The sequence below is a fragment of the Salvia hispanica genome, chromosome 2, assembly GCF_023119035.1.
Source record: "Salvia hispanica cultivar TCC Black 2014 chromosome 2, UniMelb_Shisp_WGS_1.0, whole genome shotgun sequence".
NCBI lineage: Eukaryota > Viridiplantae > Streptophyta > Magnoliopsida > Lamiales > Lamiaceae > Salvia > Salvia hispanica.
In genome coordinates, this window is record NC_062966.1 from 14,495,747 (window position 1) to 14,506,460 (window position 10,714).

The window sequence follows — 10,714 nt, forward strand, 5'->3', positions numbered from 1 at the left end:
ACCTGTAATTGTGATCCGTTTGCTAGAACCAAGGGGTCTTTCTGTAGAAACTTCCACGAACAATCGTCGTCTCCGCCATCTTCTCCACAGTCAAGCTCAAGAACTCGTGCACCACCCCAACTGCCCGCTATTCCATCTTCATCGCGCCATTCTTACTCCTATTCTCCTTGGCAGTCATCTCCTCATACGGACCAATGTAGGGAAACCTCTGCCATTCCTTAACTTTGGCCTTAAAATTCTTCCCTAGCCGCATTCCCGACAGAAACCCTTGCTTGAAACTATACTGCAGCTCAGTCCTATCCACGTTGCATTCCTCTCTACAACACTCCGTCATTCTCCAATTCTCCACCGCAGGAACTAAACAATCCCAAAATTCACCGCTGTCTTTCAAAACCAAATAATGGGTATTGATCTCATTGTCGTCTTCTAATGCGAAAACCTCGGGATTTCTTGAAATTATGGAGTCCTCGAAGTCATCGGGCAGCCCCAGTTCCTTCCAGACCTTGAAGATCGCCCGAAGAGGTAGTTTTTTTGTGAGGGACATGGACAAAATTTTGACTAATCGGGTAATGGCGAGCGGCAGGAATTTTTCGATGGCCCCCGATTCTTGGCGGACGATTTGGAGGGCGGCGGGAGTGAGGGAGCAGAAGGGCTGGAGCTTGTCGGGGATGTTGAAAATGTGGAAGATGTGGGGGTATCTGTGGAGGAAGTCCGCGGCGCCGCGGTTGAGGTGGATGCGCTGGGATAGGTGGCTGATGAAGTCGAGGGCTGGAGCTTGTCAGGGTCTGATGATTTTTTATAAATTGGGTTAAAATTTATGGAGGGTAATTTGGTTAATTAATAAAGGTTAGGAACCAAATAATCATTAAAAAGAAGAGAAAATGCATAAAATATCTAAAATCCCTTATTCCGAAAAATTCGCATGCCTCAGACCTATATTTTGAAAGGTCAGCGAAATTAATCCCTCATTTCGAAAGGTCAGCGAAATTAATCATTTTTTTCGAATTTTCTCTTTTCTGAATAGCTAATAGGAGTATGTGATAATTCTATATTTTATGTAGTACACATATTAGCTATTCAGGAAATTGTGTTTAAAAAGGATTGAAGTAAATATATTTTTTTAAATGAGCAGATGAAACAAAAAAATTACTCCTACTACTTACTATTACTACTATTATAATATAGGGAGTAGTAAATATGGGTGAGAATACGGATATCGGGTATTGGGTTTATCTGTACCCGACTCGATATACGCCGGGAATTGGATACCCAATATCCAATTTTATGGGATTGGGTATGGGATTAAGTATTGAAATTTAAGATAAATCGGGTATTGGGTAACCTAAATGAGTATCGGATATTATCCGAATATCCAATTTATTATTTAAAGCAATTTTTGAATTAAGTTTAGCCATTTTGGACTTCAAGAGTTAGGCTAATTTATTTACTAATTTCAACTTACTAGGTTAACTTTCTCTAAACTTATATAAATAAGTCAATCTCTATTACTCTCTAGGTCACAACATCTCCAAACTCCTAAGTTTTACGTATTGCATAACCAACTCATATGGTTTTTATATTTTAGTTAATTATTTTGACTTTTAAATTATATTTTGGTTGCTTCTACTATTTAATTAAATGCGTAACTTTTATTATTTTACTTACATATTGAATAACCAATCCTAATAAATATAATCACATACTTTAAAATAAAATTGACCCATTTTTTTATAGTTTTATACTACAAAATAAATGCAACATTAAAGATATTAATCAATTTAAATATTTCTATATTTATATCAGAGGATATGATCAATTGCTAACTAATTATTAATCCAAAATTGAGACCAATTTTTAACCATTAAATTAGAAGATCTTGTGGTTGATATAATGTCAAGTGTAATATATTTTAAATTTAAATAATTATTAATTAAATTAAAAGGGTATTAATGTCAAATCTATATAATCTATAGTAATTATAACTGATTACTTTCTCTCTCCTCAAAATCATCTCAAATCTTTAAATTTATGTAACTCTCTCAATTTAAATTAATTTTTCGCAAAAAAATATATCAAATTAAAGATAATTTAATAAGGATTCCAACGAGATCTCAATTGCATATGTTCCGACGATATTCGGGTGATGAAATTTAATAAATTATATTTTAATTTTCGTATGCATGTTGATAAACAGCTTTTATCAACAAATGCAACAAAAAATCTCAATATATTGTAGGCAAAATCTCAATATTATGCACGTCCAATCTCAATAAAAATGTGTTGATATTTTCTTGTCCTTGTGTTGATATTCTAATGTCATATTGTTGATATTTGTAATACACAATGTTGATATAAAAAAACACTCACGAAAATTATCATATGATAACATAATGACGATATTACCCTTTTGTTGATATTTTGTCTACTATTTATTGAGATTTGTGAGCTTTAATCTCATCCACTCATTTTAAAATCCAAGGGTGGAGATTTAGTCTTAATTTTGGATTAGGGTGCTATAAACATTAGAATAGGACCCTTTATATCAGTATATGAAATTATTATTTTTTTATTAGTTATTAACATATGTAAAGAGTCGGGTATTTGGGTACCCGATACGTCGTGTATGGATACCCGGGGCGGGTATTGGAGTACCCGAAAATATATCGGGTCGGGTTTGGGATAGACATTTAGATGATTATCGGGTTTGGATACCGGTTTTTTCGGGTCGGGTATCCACGGATACCTGTATTCCCACCCCTAAGTATTAGACTATTAGAGTGTCCACAATAGTTGAACGCCACATATCAGTCAGCCACAGCCTCGGAGAGTGGATTTGAGAAAAAATTTGAAATTTGAGATTGGAATGAAATGAAAAAAATGAATTGAAAATGGGTATTTTATAGATGAAAATTAAAGAATTAAAAAAAAAAAAATTGACCGCCACGCAACCGCCGTCCTCCTACCCAGCAAAGCCGGCACCTAGGCTGTTAAACAACCGTCGCGGTGCCGTTGCGGCTTGCAACAGACTGCCGCTGCGCAACACGACGACTGCGGCGGCGGTCCTATTATGGACACTCTTACATTTAAGTAAAACAACTTTAGTTACAGATTTTGTTAACAATTTCAATGATACTTTATTACTCAAAACAATATGAATAATTTTATTTGTTGCGGTTGTTTAGACTATATATGGTACCTAAATCCTGATATAAGATCCAAATATACTTGGAGAGTGGTATACTTTTTTTTCATACGATGGAGATCCCGATGACTAATGTGGAAATAAATTACTCATGAATATTGTTGTGTTAATTAATTATACCATAACATAAAAAAAATAGGAGTAATAAGAACTTATTAAATGCTTTAAAGAGGATGACCATCTGAACTCAATAAAAAATTGCAACAACAATCCACTCCATACAAATATCAACATATAAATAGTCCCAAAGTTAGGTCGATCAGAAGCTTACTGCTAATTAAACATATAATTACAAATTCACCGATAGCATTCGGTGTTGTATATAGTGAAAGATGGGATGAATGTGAAACAAAGAATATTAACGACCAGTAGGGTTGACAATTTGCGAGAACATCTCATCGGGATTATCACTTCCGTTTTGTGGTTTCCTTGCTGCTTCTTCATCATCATCATCATCGTCCTCAATATTCAAAATGCTTCTGTGCATAGCCATGATGCTATTCTGATCGATCTGTCCTTCGAAGTCAACGCTCCCTGTCGTAGTGGAACCGCCCCTACTGTGATCGGGATTTTCATGTACCTGTAGAGCGAACTCCAAGTTCCACAACACATCGCCCATGGAGGGGCGTTCCGTGCCGTGATCGGCCAAGCATTTCTCTGCGGTTTCCATGAATTTTTTCAAACTCTCTTGGCCCACTTTCCCCTGTAGTTGTGGGTCGATGATGTCCTCGAGCGTGCCGTTCCTCGCACACCGCAGTGCCCAATCAGCCAGGCTCACTTGCTCCTTTGGCAAGCTAGGGTTCAACACTGGCCGAGCACATAAAACCTCAAATAAAACCACTCCGAATGAGTATACATCAGATTTTTCCGTTAGTTGCTGCCTTCGGAAATACTCTGGGTCTAAATATCCGAAGCTGCCTTTCACCACTGTGCTAACATGGCCTTTGTTCATGTCCGGGCCAGTCTTGGAGAGCCCAAAATCGGACATCTTGGCCACCCACTTGTCGTCGAGGAGAATGTTAGTGGTCTTGACGTCACGGTGGATGATGGTGTATCTAGCTCCAGTGTGGAGGTAATGTAGGCCTCTCGCTGCTCCGATGCATATCTCTAGTCGTTGTTTCCATGATAAAACTATTTTATTTCCCTTGTAGAGATGCTCCCTTAGTGTTCCTTGCCCCATGTAGTCATACACAAGAATCATCTCTCCGTTGTCCTCACAGAATCCGATCAAGGAGACTAGATGTCGGTGCCTCAGCCTCGACAACATCTCGATTTCTGTTTGAAACTCGTTTATGCCCTGGTCAGATGAGGGGTTGGATCGCTTGACAGCCACCATTGTGGAGCCGTCGACCACACCCTTGTACACTTTTCCGAAGCCTCCCACGCCTATCACGTTGGACTCGTCGAAGTTCTTGGTGGCACTCATGATCTCCGATAGGCTAAAGTAGCGGCAGTTGCACGCGGCGTCGGATGAGATGCCCGCGCCCCCGCCCTGGCTCCTGCCAGACACGGACGATTTCATTGTGGTGGAGCTCGAGTTCCAAGAAATAGGCAGCCACGTGGTGGAGCCATCTCCCTTAGGGTCTCTTTGTTTCCTCTGGTATACGAAGAGACACGCGACAAATGCGAGTCCCACTGCGCATGCCCCACCTGCCCCGGTGATGATCACTGTTGAGACTGCGGATTTCTCAGAGGCGAACGAGGCAGGACCATCCTGATACTTCCTCATCAAGTCAGAGATGGAAGGATTGGGGCCTGCCAAGTTTTTCTTCGCGACGTCGCTCAACTTGAAAATTTCTAGCCCGTTTAGCAAAACGTCCACAAACTGTGATTTCGTGGCGTCTGTAGGGCGCAATGACACCCAGAGCTCCGAGGTCGATTCAGCGACTCGAGCTACGTAGTCCTTCTTGATCGGGGTGGATGTTGCCATGGTCATAGCAAATACATCGACGTCGTATTCGGCACTTTTATTATTGATGAATACGTCGAAGACTCTTTGATTAGGCTTGGTCATCTCGGAATCGCACCAATGGAACCTCAACATGTACATGAAATTGGGATCAACTTGGAAGATCCATGTAAGATTTGAATTCTTGTTCACATCCTTGTATGCGCCCATTGATCTATAAGTGGAGTAGATATCGAGTGGGGCCATGTAAGAAGGCATGCTTTTATAAGCGATGCTTGTATTTGCCGCCACCGCAACTCCTATGCCCGCTCCATACAAGTAAACACTATCATCATACCAACTCCGCATTAGTCCGTTAGAATCATTCACAGGCGAAACATACTGCCCGCCTACATTCAATCTAAACATCGTCTCCATGCTGCTATCGCTGATCGGCACCGTCGTCGCCCCCGTCGCGTCCACACCCGCCCCCACGGTGCCGGCCAATGCAGGATCTGAATCGAAGATTGCAGGAATCGGCAAAACCTCAATCCCGTTCACAAATGCGAAAGCTTGCGGCTTATCGGCCGACGACTTGAATGTGACATCGAGCGTCGGGGAATCCGACGGCGCGAGGAAAAATTCTTTGATGAAGTAAGCTTGAGAGAGCGCCTCCGCTGATATGGAGGCGCTGAAATTGCTCAGCAACGTGACGCCGCCGGCAACGACAGCAAAGTAGGATTTGGAGATGTCGAAATTAGGGTACGAGGAGGGGTAGAAATGGAGGCGGAGCATAGTCCGAGATGTTGAATCTTTGAGAGGGAATTGGTACTTGGCTTCGGATTGGAAGATCCGGGCTGTCATGTAAGGAACCTCCGATGGCAACGAAGGATCCTGAACGTCGGCTTTAGCGACAACGAATTTGGTACCGGCAGCGAGGAATTTGTCATCGGGATCCCAGGAGCGGCCGTCGGCATCTTTGGCAGGGTTTGTGGAGCCACAATTGAGAATAAGAGGTTTGGCTTGTGCATGGGTTGTGATAGAGAGAAGGGAAATGATTGCTAGAGAGAGAACAGCCTTCTTTATAATGGTGTGGTTGTAATGTTTAACCATGGCTGCGTCAATACATGAGCGAAAAACTTTTGGCATACAGGAGACAAAGGGTTTGAATTTCTGATTTTCCTGTATGCCTACTTTTTCTATTCCCTGTTTTGCTTTTTCTGAATTCTTTTTCTTGTTGAGATTTCACATTATTTTTTAAAATTTGCTGTTATGAATTTGAGGTCGACGTAGATTCATATGATTTTGGGTTTTGTTTATTAACTTCATTTTCAATTTTTCATTTTTGATGGTTTGCTTTTTCTTAGGAAAATTGTAGATGGGTGGAGTTGAGTGAATGTCTCAATGTGGACTATTTACACAAATAAAAAATTTAAAATTTATTTGTTTATTAATAATGAGTGAAACTCTAGGTAAGTATTTGGTAAGAAATATAGTTGCTCAAAATAACTTTTCTCCATTATTTCTATATCTAATAGAGACAGATATAAAGTGGCATGATAGTGAAAATTCGGAGATAGTACAAAGGATCTCAAACTGTAGTTGCAAATTTTCAATTAATCATCTACTTACCTATTTACTTTTAATTCAAATATTATTTAGGGTTAAGTTCTTTTTATTTTTGAAACTGCTACATAGTAGTACTCCATTCGTCCCTAAAAAATAGATAATATATGTATAATGCACAATTGGTAAAGTAAATTAGAGATAGAAAGAAAAAGTGATTGTATTCATTAGTGGAGAACGAGACTACCTCATTATAAATAAAAAAGGTTTTATTAAATAAAACTGGTCTAGTTTTAAGGGACATCTTAAAATTATAAATGTGGTCTATTTTTAAGGGACAAAAGAAGTATATCTTGTGTTCAAAATATGTGGCTGCACATGTTATTGCAAAATATCCATATGGAGTTGCTTAATTGGAAGTAACTTTAATAAATTGATCTTCCAAACCAAACTACTGTTGTTTTTGTAATAAGTCTGGTCTCATTATGAATTTGTTAATCTTATTTATTTGTGTGTTTTTTTTCCAAATAATTACTTGCAAGTTATAAATAACTAATCTTACTATCTTTTTCCTCAATTTTTTCATTGCACTTTATTTGTAGGTTTTCTTCTCCTTTTATTACTTGCCAATTTTCTCAACTAATATTTTTCTATAATGCGTGGAATTGTGCATATTTTACTGCACATTGAAAGGGTGTTGTATTCCAAATCATTCCAAATAGCAGCAATTTTGAGTAGATAAGTTGTTCCAACAATTTTATCCTCAATCTCTTTGGGAATGATATTTTCCTTTCAAACATATAAACAACAGTTAAATTCATCTAAAACTATATACAAATAACATATTAAGCAAATAAATTATTTTAACATATATAGCCTTCTCAGCTAGAACAATATGATCAACCTTCTTTCTCGAGATTTGGCAACTCTCTCTGTTTCAGACCAATAATGATGCGTTGTCTATGATCCACAACTTGTAGAATAATAGTACCTAAAAAATCTAATAATAAAATTGTACGGAGTAGTAATTTTTTATACCATTTAATAGCAATGCCATGTTTCTTTTCGCATCTGCTGCATTCATATTTACATCTGCCTTTCTCAACTTTCTCAAGAATAATAAAACCATTCACCAAAATGAGGGTGAATTAAATGTATTTTTGCACATAGCCATTATTGTCTGTGCTGTTGAATACAAGCACCAACAAACTTTGTTTCAATTTTTATTCATTGCCCACATATATTTTTATATTATTTTACTTGTAAATATATATTATATTTTTAATACTATAATAAAATCTTTAGGCAAAATGTATCCTCCAACATAGTGATAGTCATATCGTCAAATTTATTATGAACCTCTTGATGATGCTTCTAACTTTGTATATAGAACAATCAAGCATATATTGGAATCATGGATTAAATGTGCCCGGTCAATGGACTTTGACCGAATAATAAATGTCATGAGACATTTAATTTTTCAAAATTAAATGCTACAGCATCGGTATATGTTCCACGTAGATGATCGTAGTTATTCACTTTCTCAAATCCGATTCCCGGTGAATGAGAAATAGTGGATTAAAGTTGGGCACGATTGAGCTTTATGTAAGCTTGAAGTCTTGAATGTAGGGAGCAATCAACCAGTGTTAGTTGTCCCACATTGGAAGTGAGAGTCTCTGTTTGAGGTGTATAAATTAAGTGTTTTACTACACTTAATAAATTCTAGTGGATCAAGTTGGGTCGAAGAGCCACACGCGCGCGTTGCCGCCGCCCACCCGCCGTGCCGCGTCGCACCGGTGTCTGTGGACGGTTGTGCATTCTAAGATACTAGAAATCATAGACAAGCAACAAACATAAGCATCACACGCCAATCCGAGAGCACTACCGGGGGCGTATCTCGCCTTGCGGAAAGAGGCCTCCTCGTCCTCGACTCGGCTATTTCCTCACTTTCACGGTCTATAGTTTCGAATTCCTACATTTTAATTTAGTTTCAGTTTTCTACATTCTGTATTCCTTCTTTTGAGTTGTATTACGCTCGGCAAGTTTTTATCTCTTGTAACTCCGGAATTCCCAAACAACATAAAAATCAATTGAAAATATTTAAGGAAAAATATGAAAAAAAATCTAAGCATGTCATGTATCAATATTTAAATTATGCAAAATACAAATATAGTTACTTATTGTTCAAATTATGCGCCTCATGAAGTACCAAGTCATAGTACAGCAGAACTTTGGAAACAACATGCTATTCCTACAACTAACCTCACCTTTATATACATAAAAGAGAGAATATGAATCATATAAGCAAAACTAATTCTTAAATAACATAAAGTAAGATCATTTTAGTTCAATCTTTCTACAATGAAATAAAATAATCAAATAATAAAATTCGTATAAAATGAAGTACAATGATCTAAAAATGAAGTATCATTTGCTTGATTTATTTTATCCACTAGATTAGAAACATGGATGACTGAGATTTAATTTCTAGTTTGATCTTAATTATCAGGGTAAATAGCCATTTAAATCATCAAGTTTGGTCAAAATCTGTCCATCCTACGAAGATTAAAATCTGTTAATTAAATCACGAGGTTTCATTTTTTCTAGTTTATCACATAGGTCGAATTTTAGGTGAAATCTTTGCATCTCTACATTGAAATCAATCTTGAAATCTCAATCCAACTATAAGATTAAGCTCATTGTGATTGCACTTTGGATTATACGCGCATCTTTTTCATGATTTAAATCTCAATCCATCTTGAGATCTTAATCCACGTCAACAAAGATTCCGCCTAAAATTCAACTAACTGGATAAACTAGAAAAATTGAAACATCGTAATTTAGTTAACGTATTTCAAACTTCGTAGGAAAGAGCAAATTTTGACCAAATTTAGTAATTTAAATGACTATTTACCTTAATTATAATAATATATTAATGTTTGTTGTAGAGAAAACCGAATCTTCACTTTGCGTGAATATAACGTGAAATCTTATGTGGCACAATATGAGAGTTCAAAAGTTAAAAAAGTTCTAAGGTCAACCCTTTCATAGGTTGTAGTATAAATTTGTTTTTGATTATAATAATTCTTTTTAAGCCCATATATATCGATATAGATAACCATATAGATAGATAGGGGGTGATCAATTGCTAATTAATTAGCCATTCCAAAATTAAGACTAAATTTTAGCCATTAGATTAGAAGATTTAGTAGTTGAAATAATGCCACGTGGATTATATTTTTAATTAAGAAAATTAATAAATAAAATTAGAGGGTATTAATGTCGATTCTCTCTCATTAAAATCATCTTAAAACTTTAAATTTACGTAACTCTCTCGATTTAAATTATTTTTTCGCAAAAAATATATCAAATTAAAGATAACTTTATAAGGATTCCAATGAGATCTCAATTGCATATATTCCGACGACGTTCGGATGATGAAATTTGAGATTTTTTATTTTAGTTTTCGTAAATGTTGATAACCAGATTTTTATCAACAAATACTTCAAAAAATCTCAATAAAACCATGTAAAAATCTCAATAAATATGTGTTGATATTTTATTGTACTAGTGTTGATGTTCTTATGTCATATTGTTGATATTTGTAATACACTATGTTGATATAAAAAAACATTCACGAAAAATATCATATGATAACATAATGACGATATTACCATTTTGTTGATATTTTGTCTACTATTTATTGAGATTCGTAAGATTTAATCTCATTCACTCATTTTAAAATTTAAAAGTGGAGATTTGGTCTTGATTTTAGATTAGGGTGCTATAAGCATTAGAATATGACCCTAGATAGATACAGATAGTTTTGGTCCATGACATTTTTAAGGTCCGCCTTACTTTTTGTGTTTTGATATTTTAAATGAACCCACCAACTGAATAAATTAATTAATCTACATTTATAATCCAATCATGATGGCAGAGCATCTCCAACCATTTCATTAAACTCAAACTCATTTTAATGTAAACGTCACACTAAATATTGATTTTACTCTAACCATTTATACTAAACTCAAACTTAAAAAAATATTCTCTAAATT

At 36.3% G+C, this 10,714-nt stretch overlaps 1 protein-coding gene and 1 pseudogene across 1 annotated transcript; both read right to left on the reverse strand.

The window, feature by feature from the left end:
- Window positions 1-22: 22 nt before the first annotated feature.
- LOC125206338 lies at window positions 23-1,415 on the reverse strand (annotated as a pseudogene).
- Window positions 1,416-3,389: 1,974 nt separating this feature from the next.
- Window positions 3,390-6,267, reverse strand: LOC125207531 (receptor-like protein kinase ANXUR1). The gene has a single exon (XM_048106914.1). It carries the CDS (start codon window positions 6,237-6,239, stop codon window positions 3,561-3,563), a length of 2,679 nt encoding a protein of 892 aa, XP_047962871.1. The 5' UTR covers window positions 6,240-6,267; the 3' UTR covers window positions 3,390-3,560.
- Window positions 6,268-10,714: the final 4,447 nt, after the last annotated feature.